General features: G+C 45.1%; 1 protein-coding gene across 4 annotated transcripts in view; it reads right to left on the bottom strand.

The window, feature by feature from the left end:
• The window catches only part of FRMD4B (FERM domain containing 4B), a 130,429-nt gene that overhangs the window by 39,606 nt on the left and 64,751 nt on the right, over nt 1-26,072 (bottom strand). For 3 of the 4 annotated variants that reach the window (XM_065642487.1, XM_065642485.1, XM_065642486.1), the window contains exons 2-7: nt 21,769-21,834; nt 20,911-21,005; nt 19,491-19,583; nt 15,136-15,220; nt 3,763-3,819; nt 2,763-2,785 (exon numbers count right to left, since the gene is read on the bottom strand). In XM_065642487.1, coding sequence (XP_065498559.1) covers nt 2,763-2,785; nt 3,763-3,819; nt 15,136-15,220; nt 19,491-19,583; nt 20,911-21,005; nt 21,769-21,834 — 419 coding nt within the window. Of the gene's footprint in view, nt 1-2,762; nt 2,786-3,762; nt 3,820-15,135; nt 15,221-19,490; nt 19,584-20,910; nt 21,006-21,768; nt 21,835-23,716; nt 23,786-26,072 lie in introns of those variants that run through there. The other variant, XM_065642488.1, reaches the window with a different exon arrangement.

Here is a 26,072-nt window from a genome sequence, read left to right as displayed (position 1 = left end):
AGTCATTTAAGACTGCCTTTGAGAAACCAGAGCACAGATGCAATGGACATGCTGTGGGTGCAATTTTGAAGCACATACTTAAGTTTTATCAAGAAGTCTTAAAAGCCAGGGTCCTCTCAAAGTGGAATTTGGGTGGTTTATCTCACATCCAAATGATAAGGCACATACCCTTGCGCTAACAGCCCAGCGCAGGACTCTGGGGTCCTATTGCAAACCACCTGCAATGGCCAAATCCCGAAGACTCTGATACTTTTACACTGTTAGTGCTACCAGACTGCAAAGTTCCTCCAGAGTGACTTTTGTGGTGTAGAAATCAAAAGTTTTTACTTTCTCCAAGTGCCTGCACGTCAGGTTTGCTCACTGAAAATAAACAGATTTCAAAAGAATGTGCTCACCCACTCAGCACAGGGTAAGGGAGGGTGTTTCTCAGGAGATTGCTGCTCTCTGCCATCAAGACGTTATCTGACAATTTGAGCAGCAGGTTGGGAAAGGAGTTACTGCAGAGCCACAGGAGTCCAAAGTGTTTGGACTCTGGTACTGATCTGCCTGTTCCCAGCTGAAGTCAGCAGGAACGCTGCATAGTGACCCCACCGCAGGACACGTCCCCATGGAAAAACTCCCTATAGGATGTGTGGAAAAATCAGCCAGAGATCATTGGTGTTGTCTGGACTGGCCCATTTTTCACTTCCAGAAAGCTAATCTCTAGGACTTCAGGCAATTCTTGTATTTACTGAGAGTCCACACAGCACTAATCCTACATAAAAAAATTAACCCGCATGTTCTCACGTAAGCAGAAATGGTGCAAGAGCCACATTCCAGAAAGTGATTCAAAGTGGAATTGCCAAACGACAGCAAAGAATGAATGTGCCAAACCCAAGACACTACAAATGAAGGCAACTGCACTGCACAAGCAGCACCACTGCAAGGATGTATCTGTATCACAGGAGAGACCAGTCCTGCAGTATCTTTGTTAAGATATGCTCATAATTAAGCCAGTGCTTTATCAGTGGTGGTCCAAACGACCACTTGTGATATGTAAAATAAAATTCCTTCACTTCTGGTACGCTCACTGGGCTTGGGACAGCTGGCCATGCTCATTTGCTATGGAGACATATGTTTTGTTTAACCGAGGAAACAATTGCTGCAGCTAATTTCATACAACTGTTAGGGGAAGAGTTGCACTTGGAAAAGGAAATCACTCTTGTAGCACAGTATTCTTCCCTCTAATTTTTTTTTAAATACTTTTGAAGGTAACCACAGGCAATCTACTCCTTCCAACACATTTGTGGAGGCATGGAAAATAACCACGGACACAGCTCTTGGGCATATGAAGCAATAGTACAAACCTATTTATGGCAAATGATAAGGAGTCGGTGTTAAGTTCAAACCACATCATGGAAGTTCCACCGCAAAGGTAGTTTTTAACCTTAACCCCTTTTCTTGAGAATCGAAAGCATGTGCCACCAGCTGCTACAGCTTAACAAGTCACTTCTTGTCAAGTGAATGGTCATCGGTGCCTAAGCTAAGTTAAGCTTAAGGGTGACTTAAGGTGTCCTTGTGAGATCAAGTAATATAAGCAGGGTCTTTGTAGAGAATAACGCAGCACACTGAGGCTATAAGCAATATACTGTGGGTCACAAAGCAGGTCTACAGCATGAATAGGAACAGAAATGGTCTGTAAAGCCAGCCCATCCAGTTAATCTTAGTGACAAGGGCATCTTTTCGTCCCTGCAGGTGTGAGAGCACACCAACAAAAAGGAGAAACAAGTTGTGATGGACTTCACAGAACCTGTCCTTCAGTGGAAAAGGGACTGACATGTGGAGAAGAAGGGGTCTTGGGCAGCAGCACTGACAGTTATCGGACAACTGCACACTAAAGGAAAAGCAGAGTATGTCACTGCGGCAGGCTTTGGGCAGTCAGACATGACTCGCTCCCTGCATTTCCGCAGATAGCTCTCACTGAGCATTTCAGAAACATGGCTCTTGAAAGCTGTTGTAGCTGAAGCGTAAACACACCTCTCTTTCTATAGGGAAACTCATCAAGAAGTAAAATATTAACATGACCAAAGCCAACCTTGCGAATTTCTGTTTGCTTAGAGAGCTGTTTCTAAACACAGGTCTTTCCCCTTAGCTATAACAGATCCAAGGGAGACCTCACCTCCTCCCCACAACACCCCAAGGCCAGTTATCATAACCTGTGCATGGCAAAAAGCCGTTTCCAAGGGCAAGCCAGCCTGCTGCTGCAGCTTCAGACAGCTAAAGCCCAGCAAGCAGGTCACACACCAGCTACAAACACAACCGCCTGGTCAAGTGCAGGAATGGGGAGGCCCTGTGGGGCAGCTGCAGAAGAAAGTGGCTCATTGATCTCCATCATGGGCAGCTGACAGGCTCCGTGTCTCCCCGCATGTGCTGCCGCTGCACGGGCAGGGCTGTGGGCAAGGTCGTCCAGATGGACCCGAGCCACAGTGCAAAGCACCAGCTTTTCTCGTAAGAAACAGTGGGAGCTTTCTCCGTGTCCCACGTTCAAGGAGGGGAGCAAAGCAAGATGGCCTGAAAAACTGTTTTGACTCAGAGCCCGCTCACAAGAGGCATTACTCACCCTGCGGACTCAGATTTTATCCAGCCCAGCAGCGCATTTCACTTTCTTCAGTCACTGCTCATGGCTGGACTTCACCCCCATTTTTGATTGTTTGCAATACAATGCCAACACAGAAAAACACATCCATCAAGCACACTAGTACTAGAAAGGAAAATGTTGTTACCTGGAATAGTCTCCTTTAGCTTCCTACAATTGAAAAAGAGTGACAGAATTAAAACACGATCTCTTCAAAAGTCCTCGATTTTCCCAGCATTGTTCACTTCCCCACTCCCACAGTTCTGTGGCCAGATCCTGACCCCAGTTACACTCAAAGCAAAGCACAGAGGCTGCCTGTATGTATTTAAAAAAAAAAAAAGAACTTTGCCCTTTACGCTTCCAGCTGTAGATTATCTACCTACACCATAAATAAAACCACTTCCAAAACCAGGATGAATTTCACATTGCAAATCAAATGGCACCTTTACTGCACAAGAAGTGAAATACAATTCTCTCTATGGCTGACCACATCCAGCCAAAGGTTGGCTTTACAAGCAGATCAGCAGTTGAGAGGAATTGTGCTCACTCAAGATAAAAACAGTTCAGACAGATCAAGCCACTGCAGCTTTGCTGTAGCATTTTGTCACTGAGAATACAACGGGGAAAACAAAAAATAAAATAAAAATCAACATTTTAAAGGCATAATTTTATCATATAAAAGCGGTAAATAACCAGAGTTTAAGTCTAAGTACAACAAAACTTGATTAAGATGAGAAAAAAACCTGAGCCGATATCAACATAAAAAGGCATCAAAAACATATGCTCTGAAAGATTCACAGGCACAATAACAAATTTAGCTACAGTATTACAGTCTTTTCTTCCCATATCTGCAGCACATATTTAAACAACCATAAGTGATAAATTGAATGGAAACCTACCTAAATTAATGACTTCCCTTAATGAGTTTTTCCTCTTTCCTCCCTCTTTCAATTTAAAATTCCTCATATAAATATTTCTCTCATCTCTACGAAAAATAACTCCCAACTGTTTTAGTTTCTCTCTCCCAAACAAACACTGTGTGGTTTTGTCTTTGTAAAGGGGGGAAAAAAAACACCCAGAAAGGCTAAACCAAATCCAAGTTACCGATACCAGAAACCCGAGCGGACCCAGGAGGAAGAGGCGCTTACCTGCAAAACCAGGGCTGCCAACTTGAAGACCGTCTCACTTTCCACTTCAATCTGCCCCTGTGCAGGGAGAGAGCAGAACGTGAAGCGTGCGGGAGCCGCCCGCTCCGCCCGGCGCGGGGGCGGCTCCCGCTGTCCGGCGGCCGCTCCGGGGCAGCGAGTTCCGGATCCCGCCGCGTCCCTCGGTTGGGAGGATGCACACACAGCCCGGGGGTGCCTTTCCTCCGCCCAACCCCGAACCCTTCCCTCACCCCCCCTTTGTTTTTTTTCCACGCCCTCACGTGTTTTCCCTACAAATCTTTTAGTGCATTTTACCGGACGAGGCGTTATTGCATCTGTGCACGCCCTGACAGAGACCTGACTCCGCACAACACAAAAAAAGCTGTCTATGAACCAGGGAGGCAGGGCTGAACGCAAAGTATTTTCATAGCTTGAAGCACACCATCTCCTCAGGGCAGAAACCACAGTTCTTTGTTGCAATGGTGGTACACACACACACCCCTGATGCTAGATACATAATACTTATTAATCACAAGGATAGTATAACTAAGCTTCCTTTGCCCCACGCTGGCTGGATCTTACCGCTTCTGATTCTTGGCAAGTACACTGGAGGTGCAGTGCAATGTTCAGGAAAAACTGCACAGACACCCATGCTGGAAATCTCATGTGTCTTGACCCCAGTCCAGTCTGGACAGCTCTGTGCGCTCAGTGACTTCAGAGGCGCGCAGCTGATAAATGCCACATCAAAACTCCACAAGGATCCTTTTATTCTTGCTTAGAAGCTAAACTATAGTCTTTCACAGTTAGTTTCCTACAAGCAAAAACCCTGTTCTTGGTTCTGTACTGGGAGTAGCAGTAACAGTGGAAGAGTAAAGGAGATGCACTAACAGTAGTGGAAGAGTAAAGGAGATGCACTAACAGTTGTTCTCTGTGTTGTCAAAGCTGCCCCTTACACATACTGCATCCTGCAGGCTACATATGAAGAACAAAACTGAGCCCAGGAATACAGAGGTTGTTTGTTTGTTTTTCTTATTGACCTTCTGCAAGTAAAGGTAGCAGACACGATGCCTGCCATCGAGCCAACACATCCTCTGTCCCCAGGATCTGTTGACTGAGGGAACAAGGCAAACTGAAAGCTGAAATAGTGCCAAAACCAGGGTAGCAGGAAGATCTACAGAATTACATACAGATACAGGGAAATGACATCTCAAAATATATAGGGTCCATCTGGAGCTGAGCTAATTTACCACAGCTGCAGGTCTGACCCACAGAGATTAAAATTCAAAAGTGAACAAACAAATAATTCAATTTTCATGGAAAGGAAGGGGTTTTTTTTCAGCTTTGTCAATAAAACATTCCAGCAGCAGTGCTCCCCCGGGCTGCTCTGGAACAGCAGACCAAGAGGAATTTCCCCTTCCCAACAGGTGTGGCAACAGCTATGCAGAAGTAGCCTCCAAAGCATTCCCAGACATTTTATTAGAAGAAGAGGAGGGGCACATCACAAATTGGGAAGAAAAAAAACCCCTTCGTTTTAAGTTCATCTTTCCTTCAGATTTCTTTTATGTTGGTGCCTAAGAGGAAAGACAAGGATTGCAGCCCAGAAACTCTTCACATAGGTGCAATTTTAAGGCAGTTTGTTACTTCCAGGTCTGTTTCAGGTTAGTCTTTGTCATGCACATCTGAGCTGCCTTTTTTTAGCTTAAATTGCATCTGCTCAAACAGCCTCTGAGGCCAACTAAGGCAGCAGGAGGATTAAAAGAGATTAGGTCATCCCAGCACTGTGTTCTCCTGCACCAGGGAACCCAGACGTGAGAAAATGCCGTCACAGGGAACCCTCTGCTCAGCAGGTAAGACTGGCTCTAGTTTGGCAAAGCTGTCCCTAGACCACAAAATCCAGGAAAACAGGGCCAGAAGGGACCTTAAAAGCTCATCAAGACCATCTCCCTGCCCCAAGGCAGAAGCAGCTACATGCAGCTCATCACCTTTTAAAGGTACAAGAAACTCATGAAGATTTAACTATCCAAATGCAATTCTCGCAAAGGCCCTCTTTGTTGTCGGCTCCAAAAAACCTGTGCAGCACTCAGTGAGCTACTGCAGCAGCAAGTCTCTGCTGACCCATGGCAATAGCTGCTGTTACAGCAGTGTTCAGGGCTTAATAACTGAGCACCTCTTCATTTTTCATCTTCAAAGCACCTCACAGCCATTAACTAATTAGCAATAGTAATTATAAGGCTGCTTTTCTGTGTTTATTCACTTGGTATTAATACAAGTGTTAAGAAACTCTGGTCACTTTATTAGACTGCTGTGGCACGGCCGCAAATGTAAAGTGACCACACAAACTACTTCATTTATGATTTTAGGAGACCAAAGAGGCTGAAGGGGGACTGTCTTCTTCAGGTGATGAATTTTCCATCTTTGCTTTCATAATGAAGGTTTTGGTGTGCCAGTGTCCTCAGTTTCAAACACATTCGTGTTGAGGAACAAACAGGTAAAAAGGCCCTCGCTAACCTGACCTCTCTCAAACAAGAGACTGAAGGTGTCTTGACTAGAGCAAAGGGGACAAACAGGACACCCCATGCACAGGGCCACCACCACAGCCCTCCAGCTGTTGCAAACCTCAGAACAGGGTGGACCAGCCCCAATTATCATGTATCACTGTACAATAACAGTGGCAGGAGACTGGGGCCACTCTGAAGGAGGATCTGCACATACAGAAACAAAGTGAAACAAAACCCAAACCCCACACCCTCAAAGGGCAATCAGGAGAACCCCTACTCTTTAAAAAGGGCTAAAAATCAAAGAAGAAAATAGATGCAGAGAGGTGAAGGGTCTGCCCTGAGGTCAACAGTAGCCAAGTAGCACAGCAAGGATTTGAAGCAAGGGATCTCGAAGCCCAGCCTTTAGCTAATGACCTAATGCTAAACAAGTGACAGTGTCTTGGACAATTCCCTCAGAGCCTGGAATTATTTTCCATCATAACATTATTTGCCATCTGGTTCCCCAATTGGCCATTGCTATAATGTAATCCAGCCCTGGTCTGTCAAAGCCCTTGGCTTGACACAAATCCATACAGCGATACATGTCACTCAGACTGGGCTCTTCCTACTCACCCAGCCAGTATTTTGATTTTATAACCATCCTTCTGCCCCTAAGGCTTGCAGACAGAGGTCTCTGTTTTAGCATTGCTTTAACAGAAAGGTCAAATTTCAAAAATAGATTAGGAAAAATGGCTGTAAGAAGATTAATTTGTAATGCCTACAATTGCCAGGGTAATTTAGGCAGAGATTTCCACAAGCAGTTGGGGGGGGCCCTGGGAGCCAGGGCAGCGAGCGCTCTCATGCCCACATGTTGAAGATGAAGATGGTTTTCCTACATTTACCCCAAGTGGGAATAAGGTCACTAGTGCAAGGTTAAGTGAATGGATGTAATTCAGGTAATGGAACCTGAGTCTTCTACATTTTAGATGTAAATAAGTTTAAACAGACTAGGGGGTGCAGCTCCAGGGAGGGGATGTAACTGATGTTTTTCAATTAGAGTTTGCACAGGGACCAATCGTTTTAACCAGCGAGGCAGATTCAGCCCCTTGTGTCTCTCTCCAAAAGGCCACAGGCTTATCTAGACACTGCATTTGGTCTGGCAGATTCAAGTGGTGGCTTTTGTCATACTGACAAACATCAGAATAATAAAAGGTTGGGGCAGATGTCCAACCCAGGTGGCAGTTACTACAGAGCAGGAATAGGTCACTGTCTTAGCAGCTGGTAAAACCAACTCCTACTTTCAGTGCCAATGGGCAGAATTTATTCTCCAGTTCAGATAGGGACTCAAGTATTTTGCTGCACAGACAGACTTATGAATGTGATAAAAATCACAAGCTCAGTCATGAATAGAGCAGTGAACCTTCATTAGAAACAACAACACGAGAATTTACTGTCGTAGAGATACAAGTCTGAAATCCTGACGAAAAGAGAGATTAAGAATAATGATGCTCAGATAAGCATTAACTGTGCTAAGCAAATCTTTAGACTGTAAACTCAGATTAAAGCAGATTAAAAAAAGTAAGCAACACACAGAAGCTGTCATCTTTAACTCTTTAGAGCCAGAGCAAAAAATGAAAACTGATATGGTTTGTTCAAGGCACATATAACTACGAGAGGTTAAAGACTGACAAAAACATTTCACACAGAGATTTGAGAATTAAGATACTACCACACCCCTTCCCTCAAACCAACCCCTTTACAAACTTAGATTAACCAAAGACACCCCCAAATACACACAGTATGCTTGAATAGCCTCAAGACAGCCACAATATCTAATATAATTACCCATGTTTACTGAAAGGTGATTAAAAAAAGCTGAGAGAAAGAGGGATGCAATTATACAGAGGGAAAGGAAGGATCCAAATGCATACAACAAAGTTTTCAAACTGAGGGAGGCAATTAGTTGGGTGGGGACCCAGCACAAGTGAAGAAAGCAATGCCAGTGCCCAATCCGGTACCCAGCACCACTGTGACTTCTCACAAGTGGCCCAGTATCCCCGTGATGTGTCCTGACAGCCAGAGGGTGCAAAGGCAGGTCCCTGCAGTGCAGAAAGCTTTGCAGCTTTTTAGTGCTAAAGGTTTCCTTGGGAGCAGAGGCCACAGCAAGGTGAGCTGAGTTCCTGGGACAGGCTGGGGAGGGGTTGTTGGCCACAACCTGTTACACAACACAAAGTCGAGCAGCACAGGAGGAACTAGGTCAGGTAAATTCAACAACTCGCTCTGTCAGTTTGGCTGTGCTGGGTAATTATAGCAAGGAGACAAACAACAGCAGTAAATGAATAACTAGACAACTTTAAAGCACCTGTCCTGATTACCAGCATTCACATCTAAGTCACGTTCCTGATGGTGTTGCCTGCTGTTCACGCTGCCCTGTAATGCACTGGACACTCCATCCCATTCCCATCTGCATCAGAAGCTCCAAATTTTGCTGAGCTTCTCAACTGGGACCATTCTCCCAAAGACAGAAATGCTGGGCTAAAAAAAAATAAACCAGCTCAGCAAAGCAAGAGTCCAACTCCAGCATGTTATAAAGGGAAAGTAAAGCACTAAACCAGCAGGAGTTGCAGAATATGAGCCGTTATAGGAGCAAATTAAAGGCTGGTCTTTCTGACCCCCCTCAAAAGGGCACTTCAGATTTGTTCCTATGCTGCATTTACCCCATGGGGAGCAGAGTTTGGATGGCTCAGGAGGCCTCACAGCTGCTTCACAGCATTTAGATGGTCCATGACATCTTTTATTTCATCCACTAAGCCCCACATCCCTTCTTACCCACACAAGAGCATAACCTGAGACTGAACACAGCTCAGTGCACGTGCAGCAGCCACTGTGGCTCTACCCCAGCAGGACAGGCTGCTTCCCAACTCAGTGGCTTAGGCCAACACAGACAAGAAGAGAGCTGGTGGTGCCTTGTGGTAAGCAAAAGCTTCAGGTGCCTGTTGCACCCTTTTATTTTGCTGTCTCCGCCAGCCATCCTCATCTATCTCCCTTGTGTTTTTGTGCTTCAGCCAACATTTACACAAAACTCCAGGTACAACATCAGCTACTCTGATATTTGTCTACACAGTTCAGTGCAACAGAAGCACATTTAGTGCTGGTTTTTTTTTTTTTTGCATTAACAGGCAGAGAATAGGGGAAGGACATAAAGACTTCCCTGTTCGCAAGCCAGGGTATATGGTGTCATTAGACTTAGCATATAATCACGACAGCCTTTCGCTTTCCTGCCACAGCACTATGGTGAGATACCCAACACATACCAACAACAGAACCAGCTGAGCTGTCACAGCATCTTCACTCTGTGGCCAGAAGATCAAAGGTGCAAAACTCTTAATCACAATTAACACTAATAGTTAGTCCCAGGAAGAGATGACTATGTCAAGAGATGCGAGGTATAAAACTTTGGCTGCAAACCAACTAAGCCTTCATATGCCATGAGCCAGCCCAGCTGGGACACAACCTACATCTTCCCTTGTCAAGCGCTTCAACAGGTCCCTGGGGCACCATCACCCTTTACGGCGGGCAGCCTTGGACCAACCCCAGCCACTCAGAATTCTGTGTAAAGTCCCATACTATACTCACACCATGGCCAAGTCCCTCCCAAGCCACCAGCACAGCCCCATGTGAGGTCTCATGGCGTAATAAGTGTGGGGGCCCCATGGAGTTCTGCCAGCTTACATCAGCATGGGGGTCCTGCCTCCTCCTGCTGTCACATTTTGTTCCCAGGCATAACCATGCTCCATCCTTCCCATCTGCTGACATGCTGCTGGGGGATGTGGGCCAAGGAGGTGGCTGCCAGCAGCCATGGAAAACAACAGCCCTGAAGAGTAGAATGACCACTGATCCTGCTGATCCTCATCCTGGACTTTACACATCTTTGGGGAGTTGAACAGCAAATACAAGCAATAGACACAGCATATTTTAACAGCCTTGGCTAGGATCAGCCTATACTGTGTTATGAGCCTGCATGGGAACACTCCCCTCTCCCTAGAGGTGGGGGAGAATTAGGAAATATGTCATAAAACTTTTGAGAGCTCTCTGATATATGACCACTTTGCTTGCCACAAGCTGGAAGCCAGCCAGGCTTTATGCTCACACCAGGGGTCTGTTTCAACAGCTCTTCTTGGTAAGCACTGGTCTGCAGGCTGCCAAGGGCTCACGAGCATTGTTGTTCACAATGCTATCACACTTACATACTCCTCTGAGAACTTCAATTTCCTTTAACTTTTTTCTTTTCCTTTTTTCTTTTTCTTTTTTAAGAAATTCTTGCAAGTCCTTGACAAAATAAAAAGGGAGAGGAATGAAATAACCCCCTCGACACCCAAATATAGAGAGGAAAAGGGGAACACAGCCAACTCAACCAAGATCTTAGTTTATAGAATGTATTTTAAGGACTGGCAAAGAGTCAACCCTATGGCTGCAGAGCTATAAGGAGGTTAGCTCCAATGCATAATAAACTTGGCAGTGCTTTGCTAGCCAAGTAGAGTGTTATTTTTCCAAACTTGGCTGTTTTGAAAGAAAAGACTAATTTATCTTTCCAAATTTATCATCAACATGTATGTGACCAGTTCTGACCCACCTCCTTAAAAGTACCCCAGCTCTGGTCATGGGCTGTGCAATAACATACTGAACATTATGAAGCTCCCGATCCCTGTGCAAACACACCGAGTCTGAGATACTAATTTCACCTGAAACTAAGTTCCAGGCTTTCACTGTTTTAAATTCCAGCTGCACAGTAGATTTCAGAGATCACTATAAATCTAAACCCAACTTCTTACATTCAGCAACAGGAAAGAAGGCATTTAAACTGAAGTTGTCACCACTGAAGGCAGTAGCTCTCAGTCTTGAAAGAGAGAGGCACATGAGAAAAACAGGTCCCAGACATACACGAAGCATCATTCCAGCCATTGGTGGCTTAAGATGGGGTGTGGTGGAAAGGAGCAGCTGTGGATGTCTCATGCTCAATGCACAGCAATTCTTTGCTCCAGATGCAGAACCGTAACACTGCTAAAACATGATAAGGTGTCAGCCCTCTTATGCTTTGGGCAAGGGGGAACCCCCTTGCTCCCCAGCTGCTTGCAGGAGATGAGAGCAAGGCAGAGGGGGACTGTGCAGGTTGTAGAGGATGCACAAACCTGGTGTGTAGCAGAGAAGATTCCAGAGACACAAAGGAGCTTTAACTATTGTCAAGGTTTAAAAGCCAGGACAACTATATAGAAAAGCACAAAGGTGAGAAAGTGGGTGGCAAGTAGAAAGAAATACATTTTTGGCAGCAGAGACTTCATCTATCTTGTCTCCACCTTGCCAAAATGTTTACAGAAACTGAAGAATGCACAAGCCCCAGATTCTTCCAAGCCCTGGTAGGGGCAAATGGGACCAGATATGCAGAAAGGAGCAGAGAGGTTTGCAGGAAGGAATGTAGAGTTGAAAGGTGAGGAAAGAGTGCATGGCCATGCACTACAGAGCACCAAGCCGGCATTCATCCTTTTCAGGACTGTTATGCAGGTTCTCATTCCATTATTATTCAGAATCCACGTTTTGTAATATATTGTGTAATTAATATATCTAATATTCTATATTATTTATTCTGAATTTTTATTCAGCTGGAAGCAAAACCTCTCTGGAGTCATCTGGGGCAAGACAGCCAACACACTCTGCCCAGTGGCTCCAGCCTAAACTCAGAGATGCCGGACTTAATTAGGTAGATACCATTCTCTTTGACTAAATACAGCCACTTGCAGGATTTCACACAGAGGATCACCCACAGATCTCTCAAAGACTACGGTAAATACATTTATGATGCAGCCTCTGGACCTCATAAGCCACAGATAAATCCCCTCCAGAGGACACACTGATGTGAAGCTTCACCAACATACCAGCTGTATTTGCCCAAGCCTTGGGTCGGCTCCGGTGCTGTGTCCGACATGACAGCAGGAGTTCCGACATGCACCATCTCCCACACAGGGCAACGTCACCCGCTCACCCTCTGCTCAGGAAAACCATAGTTTTCTTTTAAAGCACGAAAGCCATTGAAGTGCAGATGCCTACACACTGGTGTGCTGTCAACACATGCCAGTGCTCAGGAATATGAAAAGAGCACAAACAAACTCCTTCAAGCATCAGGCCTTTGCACCACCCTGGATTTGGGCTTTTCACACACTGTGTCCCCTGTGGGGAATGAACTACTGTGAAAGCAAAAAAACATGACCAGCTTTTAAGCAATCTTATCCATGCAGGTCTTCTCACACGCCAGTATTGCAGCATTTATCCTCTGAGCTACATTCCTGGCCCACACAGAGCAGAAGATCATGCAAAGATCCAGGTTAGGATTTGGCCCTGGCAGGGCATCTTCCAGCACATCTTGTGCATTGAGCAGCAACCCCACAGTACACAGGTTGGGCATAGGTGCTGCTTTTTAAGACACTGAGGTTTCCTCACCCATACAGCAGGGAAAGGAAAAGAGGGGATGGGGGGAGGGGGGAAAAAAAAAAAAAAAAGGAAAAGTTAAGCTGAGGCAGGACTAACCTCCCCAAGCTGGATTATTAACAATTGAGGAATGCCAGGGAACATTCCATGCTGTCATCACTGAGCATCTGCTCATATCCAGGAGACTCCTGCCCATCCTGTGCCTCCTTCCCCACAGCACAGTGGAGCCTGGCAACACCACAGGAGCGGACACACTGGGCATCCTCTTGTCCACATGCCATGGGCTTAAATATGAAGTGCGCATGGGACCAGTTCTCATGCACTACTTTAAACCTAGAGATTGACTGTAAGTTTATCAAGTAGGATAAGCTTTTTTTAAGAGACCTAATTTGAAGGTTACAAGCCACTGGACCAAATGCATCTTGAAAGTAAAAAAACTGCTGTGGGCTTCCACTGAAGCTGGACTGCAAAGCCACCCAGCACAGAAAGCACTGCAGACAGACTGAGGGCTCTCAGCTTTTGTTACTTGCTGAAACACTCAGCACTGCCCACAGAGACCTTCTCTTGGGAGGAAGCGATGCTCCTCATCCCTCCGCTGCCCACAGAAACTGGACATGACTGAAAACCCTCTGCCTCTGGTAGTTTTGCTTGCAGGAATGAGGAATCTGGCACTTTGGGTTGCTACCAATTAGAGCACGCACCTTGCAAGCCATGGCAGGGGGGAAAAATAAGAACCAGTCTCCATTCAAACCTCTCCCAGCTCCCAAAGCCCTGAACTCAACTGGATGATGCACAGACTGCTTATTGCAGCACTCCCTGCACCAGCAGCACTTCACCTGCTATCAGCACTTCATTTCAGTAATGTGAAGTTATGCTGCTTGAATCATAATATTTATTCAGGTCAGAAGTGGCTCCTTATTGATTCGATGAAGCGCATGTCTATGATCAAGTGAGGGCCATTTTTTAATGCTTCTATTTTCCTTTGCTTTCTCTTATGCTTTATGCATGCACATAAAAACATATACTTGCACTCAAATGTTTTAATGTTGAAGAGCATTTGTTTCAATAGCAGTAGCACTTTTCACATTCCATCCTAAAAACAGACCCATTTTCCAATTCCAAAATTATTTGTGCTGTTTCTCTAGTTAAACTACTCCAGGCTTCCCTGAAAGGATGACTATGAGTTGCCAAGACTCTTCATTTAAAATGCCAGATATGTCAAACAGAGATTTGCTTTTCATTAATCTTAACCAGCAAGGACCCAAGTTCTTCAAGCATCTTTAAAGCTTCGGCATGTTGTAAACCAGTACCAATTTCCTCTACTCTTCCAGAAAGCAATTCCTCTACAAAGCACAGTCACAACTTTGCCATTAACCACTTTCACATCGGGTTTCTGATCCCACCATAAAATAATGAATTCTGGATACTGAATAAGAATCCTCTAAAATATGAAGCATATTAAAGGTGAAAACCTTGGCCAGCTACATGAAGCTCCACCACCAGCTAATGGTGCTGGATTGTTTTCCAAAAAAAGGTTGTAAGAACCAAGTAACCCTCTTAGACTGTTTGAATCATTAAAAAAAAAAAAGGCACCAGGTGCCTGGGTTTGACATTAACTGGAAAATCCCCAAAACATCAGGCATTGCTAGAGTAAAGTTCATAGAACTGCAGCTGCTATTGCACCACCAGTTACTGGGGGCATGGCAAAGGTGGCTGCCATGCCACTCTTTTTTTTCAGACCAAGATGTATCTGCAGCAGATTGACCTTATTTTTGAAGGTTTTGGCTACCATATGCTGAAGTAACTTTAAAAAAGATATTTTTCCAATTTGAACATTTCAATGAAACAGTGGAAGCTTCTTAACTGGAGAGTAAATACAGAAAGAATTTTAACAACTAGTTTTGATTACTACTTGATAGGCTGTATTACTTTGCTAGTTCACTGAATTAAGGCAGGAAATCAGGGAAACAGGAACCAAGTTCACAGCATAGAACCATCCTCATGGGTCTTTTCTTCTTGAGACAAGTTTGACACAAGATGTAAAGAGATGCCTGCCTTGAATGTTTGCTATGCAGTGTATAGGAAGGATAAGTCACTGAGACAGAGCCTACCTGCAAAGTTACAACCTAGATTTCAAACAACTTAAAAGCTTTTGAGTATTTAAGACTTGTTCTAGTCCAGTGAGCAGCCAGCATGACTGCAAAAAACAGGACCAGGAAGCCATCATCATCCTTGTCTATCTGCTTGAAACATCAGCATTTAAGTGAAGGAGGAGGGTAAGCATACCAAGTTTCTAATCCTTCAATAAGATCTAGAAATCAGACACAGGTCCTAGCAAGTTTGCAGGACTGTGTAGGTGGCAGAGGAGCAATAAAAGGGAGATGTATGACAGGGATCTCTGAAGAATGCTGAATCTTACCTGGTGTACACAGGACTTGGCATTCAGAAAGAACAGCTCTACTGTAGTTTTGTCCTTGAGAAAGGAAATGCTTTCAATGTAGAACCTGAAAATCAAAAAAAAAAAGTTACATTCTTGAATAGGTTTCCTCATTTTATTACCTCAGTGTTTTGTTCTCCAGCAATAAAATGGCACAGAGGAACTATGAGCTACCACACTTAGTTTCCTGCCTATTAAGAGGGAACAAGCAGAAACTCATGGGCCAACAGCACACAAGGAACACCACACTCCTTGTTCAATACTAGATATCTAGTGACTTTTCATCTAATTTGAAAACCCTGATGAACACTAAAGGTACAAAGCCCATCCCTCCTGTTCAAATGAAGCCACAGATATGGAAAATGTAACTCAAAACGGCCTGATGCAGGTCAGGACATCAGCCCAGCACTTTGCTGGAAGAGAGAGGCAGGAGGAACAGCCACCAGCTAAAAGCCATTAACTTTCCTCAAAGCAAATGGGGACAAGTAAAGAGCCACACAAGGAACGTGTTGGGGTTTACTCTATTCTATCAGGCACATCCATCCCAATGACCATGGGAACACCAAAACCAGGGGTTTACATGGAAGGGCTGCAACTGGTTCAGCCTTGCAGGGACCACTCTGCAACATGCTCACTGCCTTCCTCTTCCCAGGGCTATGGGTGCCTCACAGAAGCACACACCAACAAAAGCAATCCCATTCCTGGTTACTCTGACCCAGCCAAAAGATTAACAGATGGGTCCCAGTTTGTTATAGAGCTACACCAAACATCCTGTTTGCCACTGGCACTCTGCAAAATCACATACAACCTGTTTATGTGCTTCTCCAGCTCACTTGGGGCATCAAGCCAAACAGCACTGAGATGCACTAAATGGTGCAGATAAAATACATTTATAATTTGAGGAGCGTAGAACTGTCAAGTCAATTTTAAGAGACTAATTTGTGTGAACTTGGTCCTGTCAATCCTCCTTCAGCTGAGTCTGAGAGCAGGATACCTGTGCTTCAGCTTCTTATGAAGGATGAACACGTTGGGTCCCCTCTCTCCCACCTAATGCTAGACAGAAGGTACACTTTATTCCAGCCAAAGACTTGGGCCACCACCACCACTGCCCCTGCAGTGCAGACCATACCAGGGCTTCTCAGTGTCTTGCCTTTGATAGCAGGTGGTTTGGATGGCCAATACAGGGCATGCAGCTCACTGTGTTTATCAGAACCAGGCCAATCCCTCCTGGAGCCCCTCATGGTGCTCCTAAGGCTCCTTGCAGCCTCAACCTCCACCCTCTTTGTGTAGATGATTTGCAAGATTTGGATGAAGCCCACAGCAGCAGCACAGAGCGCATGGTAGGAAGCAGTAAAGCCAGCACCTGCTGCATTTGTTAAGACCATTCGCAATATTTATACTGTGACTTGAGACAAGCAATACATTAAACAGTAATTGTTTTAATATTTCACATTCCTACAGCATGTTCCACCAAATTAATTTCAAAGCACTCCCCAGAAAACCTCTGCAGGATAAGGTGACAATTTACCCCCTTTACAGGCATGCAGCCTGTCCAAGGAGCAGACCCAAACACAGCAGCCTGCCCCAGACATTGGAAAGGCTATTCTACATTTCCATGACTCACCTTTCACCAATAACTGTAGAAGCCACAGGTATTTCAACCCTCTCTTGATTGCATGTGATGTAACCTTTTTTCAAGCAGCTTTGCTAAACTTCATTTTAAACACACTTGAGTGTTTCTTTCCAGAAATGCAGAGCAGAGGGCAGGAGCCTCGCTCTTCATCCTTTCCCAATCTGCTGCCAGACCAGCCCTTCATGGCAGGGACCTTCCTTAGCCTGCTAAAGCCTTCCTCCCTCCACTGCACCAAAAAGGTGATTTTTCCCCAACTAATTATCTCATTTGCACTTGCGCTTCCACTCAGCTAAGAGTCAGACATGGCTGACTTATCCCCAGGAGCAGAATAGTAACCCTGGCCCTGATCAGAGGTGTGTCCAGGTCACTGCTGGTACAGAGCAAGAGAGGGGTAAGATCTATGGATTTAGGGAGAGGGCCCCAGGGAGGCATTGCCCCCTGCCCTGGCCAGGTCTGTGTGCTCCATTTCTTCCATGGTACAAGCTGTACACTCAACACAGGACAGATGGGGAACACTGGACCACAGAGATAAAGAAGTCCAGGGGATGAGAGGCAGGTTTGGAAGCACCATGAAGTGACTGTTCTGCTTTTATTTCCAATGCTGTCAGCATCCTTGAAACTAGAATGACACCTTTTAAGTCCAAAATCTGCATCCTTCACCAGCTGCATGTACCATATAAAAACTTCTGTGACTGGATTGAGTTTATGCCAGCTGAAGAAAAAAATATTTAAATCTGAAAAGGATTATCATACATTTCATTACTGAACAGCAAAAGCTCAGGACTGAGAAGGTATGAACAAAAGGAGGCTCATAACCAGGTATCTGGGGATCCCCCACATTTCCAGTATTACTACTGGAAACTGTCCAGTGCAGTTCTGACAACTGAGGCTGTTTCACATTTGCCACTTGTTATGAGAAGAGCAGCTCAGGTCTACTTGCATCTCAAACAAAAGCGACACTGAAGCAGTGTTTACTCTGTTCATGGTTGAACCCGTTTCCCACATGCAGAAGGCATGGATGGCCCTAGCAGGAGGGCTGGCCAAGCTCAGTGGACACCCCATCCCTGCAACAGCACCCACCACTGTCACACCACACATGGCTGGAGACCGTCCAGCCCTGGGAGATGAGAGCCAAGCACTGGGGCTGTCAGATCATCCCCTCCACAACACCTGCCCCACACCCAAATACGCTTTTCTGTTCAAACCACACAGCTGTGAATGTGTATTTCAGCTGCTCTTTTAAGAGTTTAATTAAGGAATAGGCTACAACAAGGCAAATGTGCTCACATGAGACCAGTATCTGAACTAACCAACCAAGGGATATGCCATGGAGCAATGTCCTGAAGTCACTTGTCCAAAAAGTTGGAACGAAGCAAAGAGCTGCAGGTTTTGAAGTGGCTTTTCTGATGGAATATCCATTTTCTACAGAACAGAGAGTTTCTAAATTGCTAATTATTTCTGTATCCTCCTCTGCTTCTTGCTCACTGCCCACCTCCTTGGCTCCTAATTGCTTGTTTTGGATCTCATGACCCCAGAGTAGTCAGGCTCAAAACTGACTTCTAGAAGTTGATCTTTTCAAGCCCACTCCTTACACTAACTCTTGGATGGGTCTCCACACACCCTGTCCTGTAGAGGACCATCTTGCAACAGAGAGGACCAAAATGAACATAATGAGCCAACAGGATTAACCTCAAAGAAATGCTCAAGTCATATGTTTGCCTTCACAGCTTTCTTGGGCAGTCATAGATTAGAGCTTCCCAGATCCTCAAGCACAGTGAATATACTGAAGAGTCCATAGTCTCTTAACATTGGTTTTAATTTGTGTTAAAAATGAGGAAGGGAAGAAAAGCTCTAAACTCCATCACAAATAAGCACATATTCAGCAAAAACAAAGTGCTGCTTGTTTGAACTGCTCCCTCAATGACCAGGGCATGGAGGATGTGGCGAGACGACTGGTCCAACCAACCCAACTGCACAAGAGGCTCTGCCTTGGAAGTGCTTCAAATAATTAAGCACACAAGGCATAAATTTACTGAGATATGAAAAGCAAATGAGGTCAGTCTGCTCTCATTTTCCTCATAGACTGTAAGGAAAACAAAAACTCCAACAATATAAAGAATATGATGCTTGCTGTTTTCTGCCAGCACAGCTTTATCTCGCAGGACATGGGGTTTTTTTCAGGCCCTTAACCAGCAGAGTTTTGCCAGCAAAAGCCCTAAAGTAATGCAATTATATTGGCCAAAATCATCACTTTGCCAGGGATTTTATTCTCTCCTGGGGACTGGCTTGAGCTGTGTGAACAAATAAGCCACCAGCAATGCCTTTCAAGTACAGACAACCCTTCAGTACACATAAGAAAAAGTAAATAAGATTGTGTATTAAAATTTAGCACTATTAAAGTCAAGTCAGGCAAAGAAGATATTTAAAATACAAGGTTTTAAACAAAAACACCCCACAAACACCACACCCTAGGAACAATGTCCTAGTAAGAGCTTAAAAAGTAGCAGGTTCCAAACTACTTTATGTCATAGTTAAATACAAGAGAGAGCTGCACTTATCCAGGTCCTAATCTCTTTCTAAAAATAACATATCATTTTGGCATTTGTTTCCTTTATCAAATCCGTAATCAGTTCTTTTAAACAAAAACCCCTGGTGATGAATAAACCCAAGTGGTAATGTTTTCTTTGTGGAAACAATTACTCACCTAACGGCAAAGTACAAAGTTGCCGGGCCCGGTTTCTTGGGCAAGTCATGGTCCAGGACTCGGTGATCCAGCTGCAGCCAGACGCTCTGACCTCTGCGGAAACAGGTTGGGGAGGCAGTTAAAAACTGGGCAGGAAATACAGAAACAAGGTCTTTTCAGTGCTCATGTTTACTCCAAGTGTTACTTTAAAAAGCGTGAGATTCAGCTCTCAGGCAGACAAACATCTCATCCAACTATTTCCTTTTCTCCCAAGTTTTGCATTTTGATGTAATTCACTTTTGGACATTAGAGAACTCTCTTTGCAGTCATATTTTCAGCTGCAGAATGAAATTCGTAGCATGGCACCCAGCAAAAGTGAATATTATTTAAATGACCTCCTTTGCTATAGATGGGGACACTTCCATTGACCTCATGTCTTAGCAGGGGGGGTCTGATCTGTAGCAGAGGCTGGTTCTTTGCCTGCAGCAGAAATGGGTCTGATCCCTTCTGCTGCCTGGGGACCACACAGCTCTGCAGCCATATCCCCGTCATCCTGTTCTGCACCAGTCCCACCCCAGCATCACATAAAACCCCATTTCAGAACAGAGGGCTTTACTGCAGGCACGCTTATTTAATGATGCAGCTGTGTAAAACTGTTCTCTCTGCAGTGGCTGCCCTGAGTGAAATTGGAAAGAAGCCAGAAAAAAAAAGTGTCCCCAAGCCCCCAGTAACCTCCTTGAGGACCACAGAACAGCACAGAAACCTGTGTCTGCCCCAAAAGGCTGGGGCATGGGTGCCCTCCAGAGGCCACACGCTCCCTCCAAGCACCCAGCTCAGCATACCCAAAGGAGCCTCTGGAGTCCCACTGGTGTATTCTGGAGATGCCAACAGATTTTGGGTATTCCCCTGGCAGCACTTCAAAGCTCACCATTAGGGAACGCCAGCAACTAAAAACATCCAGAAGAATTTCATGGCAGCTATTCTGGGGGAAAAAAAAGTAAGCCAAGCACAAAGAACATCCCCGAGGGATTTACAGAAGAGCTGAAAGGAACTATTTTTCCAACACTTGAAAAGACAAAGATGTAGCAAATATATTTTAAGGAGAGTCCAAAATGAGAGTTGCTAGTAAAAATAATATACTGCTGTGGTCAGGGCTCCAGAGTGAGCAGCTCCCACCAGCTCCATAAACACCAGAGTTAGTCCTGCACCTGCAGATGGGAACTGCCTCGGCAGGGTGGCCCCAAATACAGCTCCAACGGGATTTATAGGTGAAGCTTCCACCAGGACACCGTAAAAAGCAACAACAGAAAGCAAAAGGTAATGAAATTTTCCTCTTCCAAAGAAAGTCTTTTTGCCATGACATCGACCCTGCCACAGTGTCAGGGATGGGTTTCGCATCACAATAATCACACAGCTGCTCAAAATAAAGCAACATACTTACGTATCATCTATAAATGTTATCCCAAAATACTCCTTTTCTTTCAGGTTGAAGTGTGAAGCCACCAGATCCAGTAACTCCCGAGACAAAAGTTTGGGCTATTGAAAGAATAAAAATAATTTAATTCATTTCATTCCAGGCTTTTCATATATAATAAAAATTTCCTCTGTAAATAGTGACATTTAAGTACACACAGCTGAGTTAAAACCCTGTTATACAACTCAATATGGAAGTGGCTCCATCGGACTTGGGGCAGTTGGATTCAGTGTCTCTGTGGAGCAGTGTGAGACATTCATAGCACGGAGAGGCAACTATGTACTTAACCCACGACATCAAGCTGAAATACACAGTCCAACCACTGCTTTCCTCTTTCTAGGGGGTGAAATGTGGCAGCTCAGGCTTTCCTGCACTTACAGCAGGATGGATTTTTCAATAAGGAAAATATCGTGTAATGGAAGACTTCGTGATTTGGGTTCTGTTGTGGCAATTAAACACATCCCCAAAACTACAGACTTTGCTGCCCTTTTAAATTACAAAAAACCACCACCACAAGGGGTGCATTTAATACATTTGATGAATTTTGGTTAAAGCAGATGAAGAGTTGAATGCAGAACTGATGGCAGATATTTTGCCCACTGTGCACAAACATACAAGTCAAACCACCCCACTAATTCAAGTCTGAGGAAGGGCGTGTGTACCGAAAGCACACCTGCTTATTCCACTTCTATAAGTTGTTGTAGTAACAGATACAACTTTTCTTCAAACATCACTTACACTTCAGCCTCCAATAGCACTGCTAAAGAAAATGAGCAGAGAAATCTGGCACCCTGTTACCAGGGCCCAAAAGAAGGGGGTCTGTACCTGAACCAGCAGCTCCAAGTTCCTGTCATCGAGGAGATGCACCTGGCAGTGTCGGCCCTCTGTCATCTGCAAAGACAGCAACGTAACCCTGTGAGGACAGGCAGGATCTGCGGCTTTCCTGGCTTGCCCCGGACCATGCGTGGCTCAGGGGCAAGGACGGTGTGTAGCAAACCTCTAATCTGTGCTGATAAGGGAACTGACTCTGTACTCGAGCTGAGTGTCCTTCTCCAAGGACTCAGTCTGGGGAGCTGCCTCAGCACTCTCTGCTCCCATCAACTTCAAAGCTGGAATTAAGGGTGCTTAGCAGCACTCAGGATTAAATAAAAACATAAATGCTGTGAGAATCTGAGGATGAACCAGCCTGGCTAGTACCATAGCCACAAGCAGCAGCAACGGCCTTTTGCTCTGATGATGAGCAGAGATGACCAGGGACCCCTGAAACCCCCATGTACCCAACCCTCCCTGCAGATGAGTCAGCCTAGATTTGGTCCATTGACAGACAACCTGGTCTCTAGATGAGGTCTCTACCAGCACATTAATGTTCCCTCTTGGATATCTTCTCACAAATACTAGAAGTCATTGCCTCCATAGATTTTTATATAGGTGCTTGCACACATCAATACAGGTGCTCAAACTGAATGATTGAGAACGGAGTGAGCTTTGCAACCTCTAATGTTATATCTGGACCACCTATTTCATTTCACATTTGTCTTGCAAACAAAATGTCTCTCTCTCTTTAAGAGGTGAGAAATTTGGAAATAGCCACACATTATGACCTTTTAATATCTGCCCTTTGAAATCTAGTACGTTTCCATGAAAGCTTTTACATTTAAAATTTGTGCTAATTCTGGACCTCTCAGCAGCTTCAGCAAGGACCAGCTTCACCGTGCTCTCCAGGTGAGAGCTGGTGAAGGAAACCTGGGTTTTATATTTATTCTCCCAGCCCCAGAGTAACTCGTTTTCCTGACAGCACAAGCTTCTCATGGACTATAAATTCTGAGCTGTGAGCAGAGAATGAAGGTGGTTTGCTTAGATAGGGGGTCCCAGAGGGATTAAATGGCAACACAGCAGTTTCTCCTTTCACATCCCTCAGGCTCCACAGGGATGGGGACAAGGACAGGGCTGAGCTGTACTGCCACCAGTACTCCCCATCACCTCCTGCTTCAGGATGCTGGACATCCGAACCTTATAAAGCCTTAAAAATACATAGTTTATGCCCAATTGCAATATAACCAAAAAGAGACCTCCAGCCCACCCTCAGTGCTGCCCTCATTTCAACACATGGCTCTTCGCACAGCAAGAGCTGCCAAGACACAGCCTCTTGTGTCACCGGTCAGCCTGTTTCAGCTCTAAAACACAAATTAACAAAGCTTTCTCTCAACTACTTGATCTCATTTTAACCAAAATCCAGGAGGGAGTCCCTTCCCAAGGAGCTCTGCAAATGGGACAGAGATAAGCATCTGCAGGCACAACTCTGTCTAGTGTCCAGAAAAAACAGGGCTACAGCATCTGTGGCACCAGCACCCGCAATTTATGGCACTGCTAAACGTGTACCATCGCATCAGTCACCAAAACAACAATGCTGCTAAAAGGACCATTTGCAGAGCAAAATGCTTAAGAAAGCTCAAAGAAATCCCTTCCTTTTCATTTCTCCTATGAATGTGACTTTGTACAGAAGCACCAGATGAAGAGCGACCCGTCATGCATGCAGGGGTGCAGAGCAGGGGCTGCACCGTCACGGAGACAGCAGCAATGTCCTCCATGCAAACCATGGCTGCAACCCTTGGTGCTGGACCCTGTGAAGACCTCATCCCAGAGCTGTACCAGCCCCCTGCCCTGCACTCCAGCAAGGTACCACTTCCAGTGCTTTATCCTTCAGGCTGTGGAAGCAAAGCTGCTGCATCCCAATCCCAGCTTCCAACGTGCTTCCTGCAATTCACCCGCTCACCAAACATGCCGCCTGGAGCCCTTAAATCCATTACAGTCTGATCAGGGGTCCATTTGTTCCTGGGAGCTGAAGGTCTGCCATCATACACTCATAACGAAGTCACATGTTACCATCAATTAATAATTTCATCAGTGCACCCTTCAAGGTCCTGCATATTTCTGGCTCTGACATACTGTTACCAATCTGCCCCTGTTGCGAAGTGTCTGATCCAATAGTGTTTTTAAATCATTCCCCATCTGTTGCTCTGAGATAGCACAAGGGTTGCCATTATTTAATTGCTAGCTGCTTTAGCTTTCACCCAGTGAAATCACATTAATCACTTCTGACTGTTTTAATTGCCTCGGTTGTCTATTGTTAAGTAAAAAAGGTTTCTGTTATAGCAAACACATCCACAAAGCCTTGTGCTGAGGAGGAAGGAAGGTTGCCAGGAAAATTAGAACATAAAAGAAATACCAACAATAATCTGTGCTTCTATTCAGCTATCCAAGGTAATTGCAAAGCACCTTAGAAGTAATTAAACCTCATGACACTCCTGAAGATAGGCAAGATATAAGTATCCCAAATTTTATTGATGAGGAAACATAAGGACACAGATTAAAAGTCTGATTTACAAATACAGATACATATAACAGTACTCGAATCTCCAGGAATCTCACCTCAGAAGCAATCATACAGCTGCTGCCCAGAGTACTGGAAAGATCAAGAAGTTGCAGAAGATGCCAGGGGACTTGGCGATAAAGCACCATGAAATGCCATTGCTATGACAAACCTGTCAGCTCCCACCCGTATCCCCAGGGCTCCATGTGGCAATGGGCTTGTGTCACCCCAGGAATGCTCTGTCGCATGGTGGGATGTGACAGCAGCATCCAGGGTCATAAAATATCTGCTGTTGGCTGTAGCTGAAGGAAAAAGGGGGCTCTGGAGCCCTTTCCATTTGCTGCTTGCACCCCTCCAGCCCATGCACACACACCTGAGGGTTTTGTCCCTGCTAAGATACCTTCACCTGGGCTGAGAGGCACAACATGGATACTCACTGCGTGGCACTACAACCTGGTCAAGAAACACAAATCTGCTGGAGTGACTATCAGCTTCACATTTGCAGGCTCCAGTCCCTAAACTAGAGTCCAAACATCAGCCCTTCTACTCCTCTTGCAGACCCAAGGCTTCAACAACCAGCACCCTGATTTCTGCAGCTGTGCAAGAGCTCACTCCAAGTATCCCCACCCCATTCCTGATGGGGCAGAGAGCACATCACTTGGCTTACTCTGTACTTACAAACACAATCAGAAGCAAATCACTCCCAGCTACTATCACAGAGCAACACAAGCCCATCCTGCAGCAGGAATGCCACCCACCAGAGAGGTCATCTCCAGGAGACAACTCTCTCCTCATGTGGAACTGCCCCCCTGTGCAGTCAGGGCTCCTATATACAAGACAGTACTCACATTTTGCAAACCTTGTTTGTACAGGAGGCAGAACCAAAAGCTTCAGAGCCTCTTGCAGCAGCCACAAGATGACCTCACAAGCTTCGGAGTATCAATCACCTTCCACTGGCCCCGTATTGTCCCAGCACAGTGACACAGAGGTGCGACATGACTGCAGAACAGCAATGCCGCACACTCCAGCAGAGTCACATATATTAATGGTCTGGTCTTCTCCTCTTGCCTGAAGAAAACCTGGAGAGCTTCATAGAGAGAACTTCACCATCATACTATCACCGAATACATCAAGGATTTTGGCCATGGAATAGTGCTTTGAGCTCAGCTACCAGAGACCCTGAGCTCCTGGAGCCAAAGCAGCAAAAGACTCATTTTTAACTTCCCTAATGACACCGCTCTGATTTATTTCCCTGCAGCACATCCACTCACGAGACTGTTTCCTCAGGCTCTGGGAAGGGACTCATACTTGGCTATCGGGCACTGAGCTCCTCAAAGACCCAACACTCTGGGATTCTCTTGCAGATTAATTTTCTTTCATCTTTAATTCAGTACGCCTTGCTAATCTGAACAATATAATTGATTTTCTATGTAGTTGGACCAATCCATCACAAGATGAGCACAGCTGTCTGGCTCAGTTAAGGGGTGGCGAGAACAGTATTGATATATATATACACACACATCTATGCTTTCAGCTTATGCTCATTGATTTTGTATTGTCTGTACAAATGAACAATTTTCTTTAATTTTTGCAACATGTCCCCAAGTTGGTCTTTGTAGCAGTTATTTTTAAAAGCCTGCTAATATTTGAGCTATTATCCAGTATGAGAAGTAGCAGCCTAAAATTCATGAAGTATCCCTGTATCTCATTCCTAACAGAAAATTAGCAGGGTGATGTAGTGCACAGCCCCATTTTTGGC

The sequence above is a fragment of the Caloenas nicobarica genome, chromosome 11 (assembly GCF_036013445.1).
Source record: "Caloenas nicobarica isolate bCalNic1 chromosome 11, bCalNic1.hap1, whole genome shotgun sequence".
NCBI lineage: Eukaryota > Metazoa > Chordata > Aves > Columbiformes > Columbidae > Caloenas > Caloenas nicobarica.
This window is presented reverse-complemented; position numbering and strand designations above follow the sequence as displayed.